Below are 17,297 nucleotides of genomic sequence, written 5' to 3'. Positions count from 1 at the left end.
CTATACTGTGGATTCATGCAATATTTGAATAACAAAATGTAACACGAGACCTCCCCCAGCATCACATAAGTTAAATTCTATAGCAGAGGTGTCAAACTCATGTCGTTACGGTGTCATCACATGACGTATCGCAACTTCGCTAAACCAGGCGTGGGGGTGGCCAGCATGTGACATATCCGGACCACAGGCCATGAGTTCTATAGCTTTATCAGATATACATCCTGACAGAATGATGCAATATTTTACATTGTTTCACCACTGCTGGTCTACAGAGAAAAGTAAGCTGTGTGATTTCTGATCCAGTCAAGAGAATGCATTGAAATTCCTGTCTATCTCCTAGACAATTGTTCAATTAATCTACATGTAGTAGTCATTCCTAGAAAAAGTACTTTCAGAGAGTTTTTCAACAACCACCAACAATATTCACAAGTCAGGAATTCTCAGTATTTCATAACTACAAACATGGGATAAAATAATCAAGAAGCTTTCAATCTGTGCTGTTGGACTCAGAGCCCAGTTATCATATCACAGCTGTGGGTCTGCATGAGCCAGATAAATCATAACTTAATGCTATAAACATAGCTTCCATTTAATGATAAGGTCATTGGCCAGATGTTTAAAATATGTTAGTCTAATACCTACCATCTCTAGTCACCACACTCATCTGGAGTCCCAAATTATGCTGAGGTTTTATCACCCACATGTTGCTAGTAGCAGTGATGTCAAATTCTAGCCATCCTTCTTCTGAGGCCCATACTATTCGGGTGTCCAGCATAAACAAGTTTGAATTTCTGAAGGAAGAAAACAAGGGGGGGGGGAATAGTTTAGGAGTACAAAAAGGACTGCATTAAATACTGAAATCATTAAAGTAATGGGAAAAAATAATTCCATTGTGTCACTTTTATTTTATCCAGCCCTTTAGTCCTACTTTTATAGGAATGGAATCATTATCATATCTACATTGAAAAGATTCAGAAGATTAATAATGTAGATCAGGGGTGTCAAACTCACAACATCACAGCGGTATCACGTGAATATCGGGACTTCCCCCCCCTTCGCTAAACAGGGTGTGGGTGTGGCCAGCATGTGATGCATCCAGCCCATGGACCACGAATTGGATAGTTCTGATATAGATATAAGCTCAAATTGTTTTCTGACATCTAGTTGTCGACCAGAATTTACAACTCGCTTAACGCCAGGTCCGTGGTACATAAGGCTCCCCTCATTTACGACCTCATATGGATTTAATCTTTTTTTTAACTTTTGGGATGTGTGTTTTTTAATGTTTAATGTTGTACGCCGCCCTGAGGCCTTTTGGAGAAGGGCGGCATATAAATCCAAACAAACAAACAAACAAACAAACAAACTCAGATATGGTAGCCCAAAATTATCTTTAATTTCCAATTGCGTCTCTACTTAATGCTTAGGATTATAATTATTTTAATTAACAAGTATTTGTTATATTATTTCATTATATTATCTCTAACCTAGTATGTTATTAATATAGTACCACATACCAGATTAGAAGATATGCAATTAGCTGTATACTTTTACAAATTAAGGGAATGGGAACAATGTATGAAGCAAATGTACAGAGCTGGAACAAGACATGTCTACTTTCATGATTCAAAAAAAATGTTTCAGATGTTCTCTTGCATATTGCAAAGGATCTCCTTCAAACAAATTGCACAACTCAAGCAATTAATAGATTCCGTTTCCTCACATTGTTATATGCTAAGTGTGGGAAATATTCTTCCCATATTTTATGGGAAATGTTCAAATGTCTGAAACTCATATCCTTATTCTGGAGAGATACAGTCTAAAATTCTATTACCACCTTATTGCATGTCATGTAATGACTTCTCAGTCTTGGCAACTTCTAGATGTGTTCTAGACTGCTAGACTTCAACTTGCCAAATTTCCCAGCCAATCACTCTGTAGACCTTGTCTAAGGGGGTACTTCAAGGTGGCAGCATGCTACATGATTCCATTCCTAATTCTGACCTTAACATTTCCTAATTATTTTATATCAAAACCTTATGAGTTTTAAGATATGTGGACTAACTCCCCAGTAAGTCAAGGTTGAGAAACAATGCTTTATATAAGAGAAAAGACTTGTCCTATTATACATTACAGCAAAGAAAATCTAGAGGGATTACTAATACTCTTTTTTTTAATCAGTTAACATGTTCATTTTACAATAAAAAGGTATGTATCAAATATCCTGGCAAATACCTTTTTATATTAAGAGTGATTGCAAGAACAAAAAATATCACATAGTACAAAATGGAGGTAAGACAGAGGAATATAGAAAGAAACAGGGTTACCATGAATTCCAGTTTGACTGGGATTGTCCTGAATTAAATTCCAAACTGGAATTTAATGGAATTTAGTGGAAAATAGAACTGTACAGTCCCCACATCAAAGTCGGATTGCGGATTTAGCCAACATGCACAATGAGAAAGTTTAAATGGTAAAAGAGAATACTTGCAGTTCAGGATTGATCTGTAATATTATCTTCCTTGATGATATTACCTAGTCTGACAATGAAATGTCTGCAAGAAAACCAAGCTCAGAGACCACCAAGGACCCCACAATTTGACCTCTTCATTCAATAGAAAGAACAAGAAATGAGAACAAGAAAAAAAACATGATTTCCTGCTATATTTTCTGAGACTGAAAGCTGAGGATCAATTACTGATAGCAGTTTTGTTATTTATGTGTTGAATTCTATGCCCCATCTTTTGCTTTTCACAACATAAGGCAGCATTAATAATTCTCCTTTCTCCTATTCACCCTATTAGGTGGAATGGGTTAAGCAAGAAACTGGCCTGAAGTTCCTGAGCTGACTTCCATGTTATAAGAGGAGCAAAGACCTCATGTTTTCCCAGTTTTTAGTCCAGCACCTTAGCCTCTACATCAAATGGGCACTCACTGTTTTAAATGACTGTAAATTACTTTAATATTTACTTATGTTGGAAGAAATGTCCTTCTGGGTTCGGCTCCAAGTGGGGAAAAAGACACTGGAGACATGGAGGCTGCTTGGAAAGATGGTTTTAATGGTGGACAGGACCACATGGCTTGAGTTCTGAACAGAAAAGGTGATCATATGCTTCAATGTTGGTGGAGAAGAAGTGAAGGGAAGAGAAGAGAAGAGATTGAAGAAGGGCTTGCAGGGCTTTTTATAATCTGTTCTTTCCCACCTATCTGTTTCCTGTTCCTGTGTAAGAAATGTATTCTGATTGGTTGCCAGACTCCCATGGGCCCATGCAAGGGCAACCCTCTAGGGTGAGTTTTTGAATTCAGGTTTGATTGAGTTTAGATGCCATGTGGTCAGTTGAGTAAAAGGCAATATTATCCTGCCTTAATCCCATCACAGCTGAAGAGGAGAACTCTTTATTATGTAAAGTGGACTAGCTTGGCCTTCTTAATGGCCCATTGACAAAGTGGGGATGGGCAGGAAGCTGCAGGAATTTAGTTTTTTAAAATGTGTTTCTCCCTTTTTCACATCCAGGAAAATATAATATTCTGCCTTATCAATATTTCCTAGATATTTCATTTTCCTGGGAGAGGGCTGGGTGATAACTTCCTACACTTACATAGAGAAAATTTTAATCATTTATTGGGATTTGATGGGTTCTTTTCAGTCCTTCCATTTGAACTACTATAGCATGCACACTTAAAACATCTCCAAATGCAGACTTCAGCTAACTAGAGAAGTCAAGGGGTTCTATAGATTTCTCCCGCGCCCCCTTTTTTTTTCTTTTTTCCCTACAAGGTGGTTTTTGTGTGTGAGTGTGTGTGCGTGTGCATGTCTGTAAACACAATTTTTACTACAGTAAACCTCTGTAAGAGTAAATAAGGTCAGCAAACAGATGATCTAGAAAAAAAACAGCGCCCAGTCTACCTAAGCAAGATAGATGTGCTGCTAACACAGAAATCATTTATTTCTGGAATTTCCATCCCACATTTCTAGACCACAAGGTTCTCAAGAAAGGAAAAATTAGCTCCAGCATTGAAAGAAGAGTGTTCATTTGCTTTTTTATAAATATCAGCCCTACTTACTATTTTTAACCAATATATCTTGACTTTATATTTACAGCATTCATGAGACAAGTACTTTGCAACTGATTACAGTATTTCCAACACAATCTGAAATTTCTTTTTCTAAAATTCTATTTAGGGCTATTGGAAAGAATCCTGAAGCTGTTTTACTTTTTTTTAGCATTGACTGTGTAATAATATTTTATGTAATTTGGAGAACAGTTGGTTTTGCTGGTTTAATAAGTCCACTGTCAGACAAAAATAATTTTCCTCCTTCTCATACAAGCAATAAAGTTTTAGGGAGACCCTCAAAAAACCTTTTTTTCCTCTTACAGTTACTATCCAACGCTCTAGTTGTTTTTTTTCCAACCAGTCAGGTATATTTCTTTAAATTCAGGGAGAATAAACAGACCTTTTTTTTTTCAATCTGTTGAGTTTCAAACAGAGACCTTCTTATTTTAATTACCTTTTAAAAACTGCAGGTTTTGGCCTGTCTTCAAAGATTACCGTTACCCAGGTGCTTAACAGGACCATTACACATCAACAGCAATTTATGGAGCTATTAATTATCCTTACTCAATAAAACTTTCCTCATGCTCAACTTTTTTTTGGATGTTTACTATTCTTCAATGACACATTGACATAACAGTCTAGACTCTGCATATTCTTTAAAAAAAAAAGCCTGCAGCTGTGACAGTTATATATGTATGTATCTTTCCTAATGAGGTTAAATTTGATGAGTTGATTAATTCTGTAGATATTTTGCTCCATACGTCACTGATATTTTCCCCTCAATCCAATACTATTTTATGAGTAACCTTTCATTTCAAGCAGGCCTCTGATGATTAAGTGAAATGAAACAATCCTCAAATAATACATTTTCAGAAGTAGGACATTTTCTGCCATCTTCTACTTCTGAGCTTTTTCTGAGTTAGGACCACAGGAAACTGCCTTCTCGAACTGAACAGTGATTCAGATATGAAAGCAAAAAGGTTCTTTGACTCAAAGGAACACAAACACGCATCTATCTGTAACTTGTGAAAGCAACTGTGTCTTTTTCGGAGATTGTGTAGCTTCCTTTTGCAGCTGCTGTTTCCTATGAGTTAACTGAAATCGGTATGCACTCGGTATTACGGTAATATCAGTAATAAAATTGGTGGACAGTATAACTTTTGGAGTTTTGCATACCGATGCAAACTATGAAAGTGTAGTTTGCAAAAGTCTTTTAAAGATATATTTAATTATTTGAAAAACGTAAACATTAGTGCAACGTACAACGTACAATGAAACAAACTAAATAAATGCACGTCTCTTTCAAATATTTTAAGGAAATTATTTTCTAAGTAATGAATCTTATTGGCAAACTGCCTCACTATATTCTAGACTTAAAACTGAACCCAAACATGTACCGCTTACTTTAATATCCCTGCTTTATCCTTTTTATTGATTACTCTGAGGGTAATTTTATAAAACAAGACATATCACAAACTGCAAAGTACATTAGTCACTACTTTTTTTTCAATTAGACATTCATAGAACTAAAAGTTCCTGTTGTTTGCAGAACATGGGAGAAAAGCAGTGGTGGGATTCAATTTTTTTTTACTATCGGTTCTGTGGGCATAGCTTGGTGGGCATGGCTTGGTGGGCGTGGCAGGGAAAGGATACTGTAAAAGCTCCACTCCCTCCCCACTCCAGGGGAAGGTTATTGCAAAATCCCCATTTTCTCCCGATCAGCTGGGACTTGGGGGGCAGAGAATAGATGGGAGGGGGCAGTCAGAGATAGTATTTACCAGTTCTCCAAACTACCGTGCTTTTTTGGAGTATAAGACACATCGGAGTATAAAACGCACCAATATTTTGAAGAGGCAAATACATTTTTAAAAAAGGTTTTGCACTCTGCAAACCTCACAAAAACGGCCCATTTTTCGCAAAAACGGCCCCGTTTTTTTTTTCAAAAAAAGGGCATGAATAGCTTTTAGGAAGCTGAGTGTTTCTGGGGTGTGGGCCCCCCAAAAAAACAAGCAAAAAAACAGCCCATTTTTCGCTCATTTCTGCCCTCCCCAGCCCCCAGGAGCTCTCTGAAAGTTTCCTACAAGCTATGCACGGCCATTTTGGTGAAGGAGGCAGGGTTTTGGGAGGCAAAAAAATGCTGTATTCAGTATATAAGACGCATCCAGATTTTCAGTCTCTTTTTTGAGGGAAAAAGGTGTGTCTTATACTCCGAAAAATATGGTACTCAAAATTTCTGCTACCAGTTCTCCAGAACTGGTCAGAACCTGCTGAATACTACTACAGGAGATAAAATGGGGAGAGGGAGCCCCAACCCCACCAGAGCCCTGGGCCATGGGGTTTTGTGAAGTCATTAGTTTTCTCTGAACGTTTAATTTTTGTATTCTTTTTGAGTGGTGGTTGCTATTTGGTTTTTCTTTTCTGTTACATTTGGGATTATTAAATATTTTATATGAATGCCACTTTGACTCATTTGATGTTTAAATAAACTGAGAAATATTTTCAGTATTTAATTTCAGTATTTCCAGCACTGATTTACTTTATTTATTAATAAATAAATTATATTCTTCTGCTGTGTTGCAATAGTAAGAACATTAAAGTAAATTAACATTTATGTCTTGCTATTATACATTATACTGTAACAAAGCAAAAGAATATTAGTATTAGGCATAGGCTGCCATTCCGTCATAGTATTATTCATGAATTCATACATAGTCAGCAAGCCATCTTTTACTAAGCAGTTTTGGTACAAAAAGGGCAACCATAAAATATACCATCTCTCTTTGATTACTTCCCTATTATCTTAATTAGTTGTTTAATGTACTTTGAGGGAAGGAGTACTGCAATCTGATCTAACAAGATATTTAGATATTATGATAAATAATCAATCTTGGAATAACTTGGTTTGTCTTATCCACCATTTTTTTGCACTCAAAAAATATATAGAGGAATCATATTGTTGGGAGAAATGTCCTTCTGGGTTCGGCTCCAAGTGGGGAAAAAGACACTGGAGACATGGAAGCTGCTTGGAAAGATGGTTTTAATGGTGGACAGGACCACATGGCCTGAGCCCTGAACAGCAAAGGTGATCACATGCTTCAATGTTGGTGGAGAAGAGAAGAGAAGGGAAGAGAAGAAGAAGAGCAGACAAGAAGAAGGGCTGAAGAAGGGCTTGCAGGGATTTTTTATAATCTGTTCTGCCCCACCTCTCTGTTTCCTGTTCCTGTGTAAGAAGTGTATTCTGATTGGTTGTCAGACTCCCATGGGCCCGTGCAAGGGCAACCCTCTAGGCTGTTTTGAATTCAGGTTTGATTGAGTTCAGATGCCATGTGGTCAGTTGAGTAAAGGCTTATTATCCTGCCTTAATCCCATCACAGCTGAAGAGGAGAACTCTTTATTATGTAAAGTGGACTAGCTTGGCCTTCTTAATGGCCCATTGACAAAAGTGGGGATGGGCAGGAAGCTGTAGGAATTTAGTGTTTAAAATGTGTTTCTCCCTTTTTCACATCCAGGAAAATATAATATTCTGCCTTTTCAATATTTCCTAGGATATTTCATTTTTCTGGGAGAGGGCTAGGTGATAACTTCCTACAATATTATAATCAGCACCTTAAAATAAACAACCCTTTCCTTTTTTTTAAAAAAATGGTTGTCTTCAAAATGAAGAGAAATTTCCAGGAAGGTTTAGATTTAACAATATACAAAAGGATTGTCTCCAGGATTTATGGCAAGCGTCAAGTAAAAGGAGGTTAAAAACTAATATTCTGCCTGTTGTTGGGAAATGATCTGAAGATGCCTAATTTGCATATGTTTCTAAAGTTCTTAGAAAGAAAAGACAAGGCAAGACAGGATGGGACAGGACAAGACAATAGATAGATCAGGGCAGGGCAGAGTCAGAATGGAGCATGTTCAGAATCTTCTACTTTATGTTGTGCAAATGAAAAACTGTTTCCAAATTACTTCACTCTGTCTCAGAATTCAGATCTTGATTGAATCAGATACTTGCCTAAAGATGCGTGAAAAGCAACATGAAAAGATGCAGACAAAACTGGGTCTACCTATTCCTTTCCTCCACTGGAAGCTTTTGTGAGATGCTGGTATCTTTAGAGTCTGTTCATGAGAATATGGTAACAGGTAGTCCTCTTTCATTTAATGGTATTCAAAGTTACAACAAAATCAGAAAAAAAATTACTTATGACCTGCACTCACACTTATGATTGTTGCACCAGTTTCATAGCCATCCGATCACACTTTGGGTTCTTGGAAGCCAGCTCACATTTATGGTCAGTTGCAGTGTCCTGATTGTGATTTGCAACTTATTTTGCCCCATTCTGGCAGCAAACGTGCATTAGGGAAGCTGGATTTGCTTAAACATCACATGATTCACTTAATGACTGTGGTGATTCACTAAACAACTGCTGTAAGAACTGTCATAAAATTGGGTCAGACTCAACCTATGACTTGTGAAAGAAATTCTGGTTCTAACTGTGGTCATGAGTTGAGGGTAGTCATGGTAGATCTAATCTAATATTAACAATAGCTGTAATACAGAAGTATTATTTGTGCTGAAAGTCCCTTACAGTAGAACTCTCTCTTAAATTATTTTAACAAGCCTGGGTGGGATTTAGAGTGGAGTCCATTCCATCTAGAACAGGGGTCAGCAACCTGTGGCTCTGGAGCCACATGTGGCTCTTTCATCCCTCTGCTGCGTCTCCCTGTCATTCAAAATATGGGTCACAACCGCCAATGTGCAACACCCACCGGCATGTGATTTATTGAGCTTTTCGACCCCCAGTAAACCAACCATGAATAAATCCAAGAAAAGAAAAGTTTCAGAAGAAAACAGAACATTTAATTCAACTACAGTTTTGTGGCTGCTCAGGAAATAGTCAGGGTTTGTGGTTCCCGGTGTTTTCTTTTCTGTAGGAAATGGGTCCAAATGGCTCTTTGAGCGTTTAAGGTTGCTGACTCCTGATCTAGAAGATACTCCAATGGCAATAATCACTCATGATGTAATTTTTGTTCCGTGGAGGCAGGCAAATAACCGCTGTGCTTGCTTACAATATGAGCGTGAATAACAAAAGCAATGTATGATATTTCGAATGAAGGAGAAATATAAGCTATCTGAACAGAGATGTATTTGCTGTCTTCTATAGCAAAGTTCTCAGTTTCAAAGTGTGCTCCCATTTTAGTTTGTTTTCTTTTCCATGTTCCTTAATGGAACACAAGGCTCTGCATAAACAAGACTGTATACACAATAAACTGAATGGCTACCCAGTCAACTGACTCATTCTAAACTGAAACATCTTTCCTTGTGGAGGCAACTCTCTTCCTTATAACCACCCAAAATGCCTTCTATTTGTTTGTCCTTTTCCTTCACTTTGTTTTTCCCTTTCCATTCCCTTTTTCTTGCATGCCGCCCTTGGGAGAGACACAACCATAGTTGCCACACTAAGCCAAGCTTGAAACTTCTACCAAGTTCTGGTTTGTGATTACAGCTGCCTTTACAACTGATAAGGTGTTTGAAGATGGTGGTTTTGTTCCCTTCGTTTGTGGGAAAGGAAAAATGGACTTGAAGGTACTTTCGAACTTGCAGGATTGAGGGCAGTCTTGAGAGGCACTCGCAGTTACAATCCAAAAACTAGGGAGGTCCCCTCTGAGGTATTCAATTCCTTCTGCAGTTTCAGCTGCAATGACCATTCCATAGTCGGCATCCCTTCCTCCCATATCATTTCCCGTACATCATTATGCCTAGACATTCAACTACCTCCCATTCCCCCCTACCAGGTCCCCACAGGCCTTAGGCCTGCTTACCCCCACTCCCCCGGGTCCTCCCAGGGCTTGAGCCTTCTCTCCATCACCCATAGAGCATTTATTCTTTGAAGACCTCCAGAGCTCCGAACCTAAAACTTTAAGTCTTTTCTATGTATAACATTCAGCATGAATAGAATTAAAGATCTTTTTTAAAAAAATAAACAGCTTTAATTCCACAGGATTAAAACAAAATGGTTCAAGAAGTAGGAGATGATAGAATCTGAATTTTTATGCCCATGTTGGTTTCAAGGTTTTAGCAGTAAGGACAAACCTGTTCTGATATTCTTGCAATACTTGATAGATGCTAATCAGAAAGGTTTGATTTTTAAAGCCTCCAAAAACACAGTCCTTGTAGATTCGGAACTCAGCAGCAGTAACAGCCTCTCCTTCTGGAATCTGAGACAAATTAAATTTGAACTCCTTGTGATGATGCTGATAAGGCATGAATTCCTTGTCATATTCAACTGTATAAAAAACAAGAAGATGACAATTATAATTTAACCATAAATTATTTCCCTTCCAATCTAATTTTCAGAAATAAATTGTGTTTGTTTGCTTGTTTGCTTGTTTCTAATGACAAATTTGCCTCAGGAAAACTAAAATAAGGCAGCTGAGAAATCTAAGAAAATAATATTTTGTAAAAAGAAATAATCAGAATTGGGCAATTTCGTGTTGGCAAAAATGGAAACAATGTTTGTTCCATTTGATTTTTGGCTTTTCTCCAAAGTATTCGCATTTGGTATATACAGATCTATTGGCTCAATTGCCCCAGGCCCCCTACATCCTTTTTCCCACAGTAAACCTGCTTTCCCACCATCATCAGAGCCCTACAGGCCTTTCTGCCTCCCCAGAGGGCCCTGCAGGCCTTGGACCTGCTTCCTCCTCTGGAGCTTTCCACAGCGTTGCACAGAATGTGTTAGGGAAGCATAATGGATTGCTCCATTTAACACTATGAACGTTCTAGCACTTTCCACATCCTCTCACTCACCCAAAACCGTATGAGTTCTTATTCCCAATTACTCATAATTCTGTCACTTCCAGGATGAATATTATGATAAAAAAATACGGTGACCAAAGGAATAGTAACTGCAGGAAATCACTCTGTTTTTTCTGTTAGCTACAATATTCAACTGTTATTAAGTGTTTGCCTGGAATGAAGAGCAACTTAGACACTGTCACTGAATTTTTTGATCAAGATATTACTAGAAATTACTAGTTTCTATTACTTGAAACTGGAATTCCACATACATTAAAGGCATCTTATGCTCTGGGATTCATTCATATAAAGAAATTGAAATGAATGTATAAAATATGTATTAGCTTCTGATAAGACGAGGATCAATGAATATGAATATTCTGCTTTAGTATCTCAACTATAGGTTAGCTGAAAAATTGTGAAACTAGATTAGTTGATCTTAAAATTCAGTTAATACCATACACCGATCAGGTCCCCTCAGGGAACATAAATTTACTTCCAATCAGTTTCTGACTGATAGAAGTTTGAACATTAATTCATATGGCTTGGACTTATTATCCCTATAGTAAAGGGTGAACTTTATTTTCCTTGATCACATCCTATACCTTTTTTGGATTTTCTTGTATTTAGCCTTTTTTTCCTGGCTGGCTGCCAGTCAAGATCTCCAAGGAATGCCTTCCTGACACAGCATTTTTCTGCTTTGTTGGCATACTGCCACTATCCATTCTATTTTGGTATGCTTTTTCTCCATATCCCTGTTTCTCATCTAAAACAAGAAATCCTTCTAGCCTTCTGTTAATGTTCAACCTGTAGTATGTTACTAAGTCTCATTGAGTTCTATAGCTCTTATTCTTAGATAAGGATGCAGAGGTTGCAGTTGTATGGAACGGATATGTTTAGCCCAGCTTGCTCTATGTATGCTAGGGATGGAATTGTTTTGGTATTGGGCTGACCTTTTTTGCAAAAAACAAAATTATTGTACTGGGCATTGAACCCAATGAAATCTATATACACTTTCCTGGCAGCATGTCAACCTAAGCTCTAGTGCAGGGGTGTCCAAACTTGGGAACTTTAAGACTTGTGGACTTCAACTCCCAGAATTCCCCAGCCAGCCATGCTGGCTGGGGAATTCTGGGAGTTGAAGTCCACAAGTCTTAAAGTTCCCAAGTTTGGACACCCCTGCTCTAGTGGCTCTTCCTCTTGAGAAGCACACATAGGATCTAGTTTCTTTAGTCAGTTTATTAGCCTTATTTTCTTCTCATTTACAAAGGATTCTGATTTTTCAGAGTTCTCATTGAGCAATTTCTCTGGCGGAGGGGATTTATCTACTATAGACCATACTTTTTAAAAGCAGAGCTCAAGAAGAGCTCATGTTCTCATCAATCTTCCATTGATGGAATGCAGGTAAGTCTTTCCTGTCTTGTACTTCCTGCTTTGTACTTCCTGCCCACTGAACTGATTTCAATAGCATCTTCCTTTATTTTCTCCATTAACAACCACATTTCCAGAAAATGTAAGATGGCATACACACCCTGCCATTCACTGCTCTTTATTTGGAAGAAAACGATTCTTATATATATCGTATTTCAAATGAATGAGAAAAAAATCCCCAATGCCTAACCAGTATCGGGAGGTGGTGAACGAATTAGTAGTAAGTTGAGTTAATTAACTTAAAAACTGACAAGTATCCAAACTCATTAGACAGAATAGGAACCCTTTATGGGAAATCTTATTGCAAAAGAAAAAGAAGTTATCCAACCGTGCAAGCAAAACAAATGTGAAACTAGTAAGTTTGTCTTATCAAAGACACATGAATAAAATAATAAGAAATAAAATAATTTATCTAATATTAATTTATACAGTGAATATATTATAAAAATGATCACACTGGAAAAGATGATAGCTGGAATGAAAATAGCAGCAACAGCAGATATCTAGACAGTAAAACACCAACCTATACACTCAATGAGCTTATACTGGATGGCAACAACATAACAGTAATATCTATTTTGTTTCTGAGAGTTAAAACACAGCTGAAGATTGATGATATGCTGGCCAAGCAAAGAGGCACTTAATTGTAGGGAGGAAGGCAATAACAAACAAACAAGATAAGGCTATATCTATAACAATAAATATTAGGACACTTAAATCAGTGCTCTTCTCGTTGGTAATATATGGCTTTGAAAGCTGGAGAGATAAGGAAAGAAAGAGATGGTGGGGTTTTAAATTATGGACTAGAAGTAGAACCATTATTAATTTTGTGAGAAATAAAGATTGCTTCCTTGAGTCAGGGATCCACAAACAAAAACTGGCATGCTTTGTGCATGTGATGCAAATCAATGATTGAAAACATTATGCAAAAACCCGAAAGCCACTATATCACATATGTATATGATCCACTAATATCTGCTGCTTTGTTTTATTTCTCCTTATAAAATCTACATTGTTCTGTTACTAGTTCAATGATAAGCTAAATGCAGCTTTAAATCAATATACTGATGCATTAATCATCAAAACTGCCCTTTTCAATAACATTTCTATCTATCATTTAACTGTTTTGTCAGAAAAAAACAGAACGATTATTCATGTGTAGCAATATATTTTGGGAAAAGTTTTTTTTACAAAAAGAGATGGAAACTACTCATTTTACAGTACTATTTTGGCACAAGTCATTTTTAATACATACTAAATCCAAAGGTGAAAATATCAGTCCAATATAAAACATAATACAATGTCACTATAAGGAATATTAAATTTGCTGTTATTTCCATTATTCAGGGGCATAACCAAAAACTATTCCAGGTTAGCAAGCCTATAATAAGTAGTCATGATTTTGCAGATGTGGCATAAACTATGATTATCTGAAAAGAGATATGAAAAAAGCTTACAGATTCTCTTTCCACACATAGGGTTTTTAAATTAATATCCCTGATGAGTTAGAACATACTTGAAATGCCTCCGTCCATCTGATAAAGAGATTGGATGCTGCAATCCAGTTCCACATACTCTTACTCTAAAATATGCAGCTAAATTTTCTTCAAGAAATCCACTTCTCTGTAAATTTAAATGGGAGTTCACAAAAAGTCAGGAAAATAATACATTGTGGTTATGAAGCCCAAGCTATGGGTAAATATTCTTTCTCATGTGAAAAAAGGAAACAAATATTATTACCCACAAGTAAAAATAGTTTACTTCATTCTTATGCCGAAATACTATTGTGTTGAATATAACAAAAGGAACTGCTTATTCCAATGTAGGAAACCATATTCATAGTTAACATTATAAAAAAACACAAGTTTGCTACGATATACAATTTGTGTCAGTTTTGTTGACTGATGTAAGTAGTCAAATACTGTGGAAGTATAAATATCATTAATACTGGAAAACCGTAATAAAGAATGGAATAGAATAGAATAGAATTCTGTATTGGCCAAGTGTAATTGGACACACAAGGAATTTGTCTTTAGTGCATATGCTGTCAGTGTACATAAAAGAAAAGATACTGTACTGTACCCTAGGAAAAGTTATCTAAATCATTATTGAATTGCCCTAAAGATTCATGTATGTATGTATGTATGTATGTATGTATGTATGTATGTATGTATGTATGTATCTGTATACACAATATCTCAAGTTCAATGTTTTTCATTCAGGGACCAAATATTCATTCTATGTTTTTATATTCAGATTTATGTTCACAAGATGTAAAATGAAGAACAAATTTTCAAAATATTCAGTGGGTAGGTGTATTAGCAAACAGCCGTTTTTGAACATTCCCTATCCTGTTTCATGTTTAGCTTTAAATAATAAACCACGAATTTGGTGCCCTCTTTTGCATTCATTTTAAGTAGAATTTTACAATAGTGCCTCCCAGAACAGTAATTGCCCTGAAAGAAAATTTTGCTTTCAGAATGCCAATATAATTCCTTCTTGTCACATACCATGCTGGTCTACACCAGGTGTGTCTAACCTTGGCAACTTTAAGACCTGTGGACTTCAACTCCCAGAATTCCCTCACCACACTCACGTCGCTTGCTGTCATGCAGAAATCTATTTCACTTCTGTATTTGATAATAAGCAAAGACCAAAAGGAAAGTTCAGATACTAACTAGAGCATCAGTAGTGATGTCTCAAGAAAAGCTGAGATGCGGAAGCAGCAGCAATGTTCTTTGACCAGTGACAGTGAAGCAAAGAAATTCTGATCCATGTTTAGGTGATGCATCTTTTCATAAGAAGTCATAATAATGACCACTCGTCGTCTCCTTGCCACCATCTTTACTTGCCTAAACTCCAAACAATGGAGATGACTCACAAAACTTATCTTTCTGCCAGAGGTTTCAAATAGAGAAAATCAAAAACTATGGTTTTATTTATTTTATTTATTTACTGAGCGCTTATAGACCGCCCCCTCTCCCAAAAGGGACTCGGGGCGGTGTACAGTCCATACACGAAATACATCATATAAATAACTAAATAATTGAACAGTTAAAATTGTTAAATAGATAGAAAAATAGAAAAATATGGAGGAGGTTAAAAAGAAGGTTAAAAGAACTGTACGGCTGAGTAAAGTATATAAATATAATTTTAAAAACCCCTAAAAATATCCCATACAATTAAATTTTAAAAATAATTCCCTTAAAATACCAGTTAAGAAATATGTCTGCCAGGAGGTATCAGTTATGATTGTGCCAGGCCAGCCAATCGGAACAGGTGAGTCTTCAATTTTTGGCGGAAGGAGCGGAAGTCGGTGGTGGTTCTAATGTCGGGGGGGAGGTCATTCCAGAGGGTTGGGCCCATCACAGAGAAGGCCCTGCTCCTTGGCGTCGCCCGTTGGCATTGCCTAGTGGACGGCACCAGGAGAAGTCCCTCCCTGTGAGAGCGAATTGTCCGCAGGGATGTGTGTGGCAGGATGCGATCCCGCAAGTAGCTAGGTCCTGTGCCATGGAGCGCTTTAAAGATGGTAATCAAAACCTTGAAACGCACCCGAAAAACCACAGGCAGCCAGTGCAGCTCGCGCAGGAGAGGTGTTACGTGGGAGTACCTAGTACTCCCCATGACAGCCCGCGCGGCTGCGTTCTGGACTAGCTGCAGTCTTCGGGCGCGTCCCAAGGGAAGCCCCATGTAGAGAGCATTGCAGTAGTCCAGGCGAGACGTCACCAGTGCATGAGTGACCGTGCGTATGGCATCCCGGTCCAGTAGGGGGCGCAATTGGCGCACCAAGCGAACCTGGTGGAACGCCCCCCTTGCCACGGCTGCCACATGGTCATCCATTGACAGCCGGGCATCTAGGAGGACGCCCAAATTGCGCGCCCGTTCCACAGGGGGCATTTGTTCGCCCCCTATGGCCAGCGATGGAGTCAGCTGGCTGAACCAAGGTGCCGGTAGCCACAGCCACTCAGTCTTGGAGGGGTTGAGTTTGAGTCTGTTATCCCCCATCCAGACCCCGACGGCTTCCAAACATCGGGACATCACTTCGACAGCCTCGTTGGGGTGGTTTGGGGTTGAAATATACAGCTGGGTATCATCAGCGTACAGATGATACTCAACCCCAAAACCATGAATGATCTCCCCGAGTGGCTTCACATATGCGTTGAACAGGAGAGGCGAGAGGACCGACCCCTGTGGCACCCCACAAGTGAGTGGCCTCAGGGTCGACCTCTGCCCCCCTGTCAACACACATTGCGTCCGGTCGGAGAGGTAGGAGCCGAACCACCGCAAAACGGTGCCTCCGACTCCCATCCCCTCCAGCCGGCGCAATAGGATACCATGGTCAATGGTATCAAAAGCCGCTGAGAGGTCTAATAGGACCAGGATAGAGGAACAACCTCTATCTCTGGCCCTCCAGAGATCATCCACCAACGCGACCAAGGCTGTCTCTGTGCTGTGCCCAGGTCGGAAGCCGGACTGGCGTGGGTCTAGATATTCGGATTCATCAAGGTGTCGCGGAAATTGCTGTGCCACCACATTCTCAACAACCTTCGCTAGAAAGGGAAGGTTGGAGACTGGACGATAATTAGCTAGCTCCGTTGGGTCAAGTGAAGGCCTCTTGAGTAAGGGCCTCACCACCGCCTCTTTCAAGGCAGTTGGTAAGGATCCCTCGCCCAATGAGGCGTTCACCAGGCCCAGAAGCCAGCCTCGTGTCACCTCCCAGGTTGCCAGTACCAGCCAGGAGGGACACGGGTCCATTGAACATGTGGTGGGTCACAGCCGTCCACGCAGCCTGTCCAAATCCTCGGGGGCAACAGAGTTAAACTCCTCCCAGAATGGTCTCACAAGACTCACTGTTGACGGCCCGTCCGGTCCACTGGGGGGGGCCCATCCGCTCCGGATCTGAGCGACTTTGTCCTGCAGATATTCCCCAAACTCCTCTGCTCTGCCCTGCAAGGGTGCCCCCCGCGTCCTCTGCGATAAGAGGGAGCGGGTCACCCTAAACAGGGCAGCAGGGCGGTTATCA

The 17,297-nt window shown here is 38.9% G+C and overlaps 1 protein-coding gene across 1 annotated transcript in view; it reads right to left on the bottom strand.

Moving 5' to 3' along the window:
• BMP6 (bone morphogenetic protein 6) overlaps positions 1 to 17,297 on the bottom strand; it is a 100,238-nt gene that overhangs the window by 9,707 nt on the left and 73,234 nt on the right. The window contains exons 2-3 of the mRNA XM_081952535.1: positions 10,139 to 10,331; positions 643 to 791 (exon numbers count right to left, since the gene is read on the bottom strand). Of these exons, the coding sequence (XP_081808661.1) occupies positions 643 to 791; positions 10,139 to 10,331 (342 nt within the window). The remainder of the gene's footprint in view (positions 1 to 642; positions 792 to 10,138; positions 10,332 to 17,297) is intronic.

This window comes from Natrix helvetica, assembly GCF_964273705.1.
Source record: "Natrix helvetica genome assembly, chromosome: 4".
NCBI classification, from domain to species: Eukaryota; Metazoa; Chordata; class Lepidosauria; order Squamata; family Natricidae; genus Natrix; species Natrix helvetica.
The sequence above is the reverse complement of the archived record's forward strand: the minus strand, read 5'-3'. Positions and strand labels throughout refer to the sequence as shown.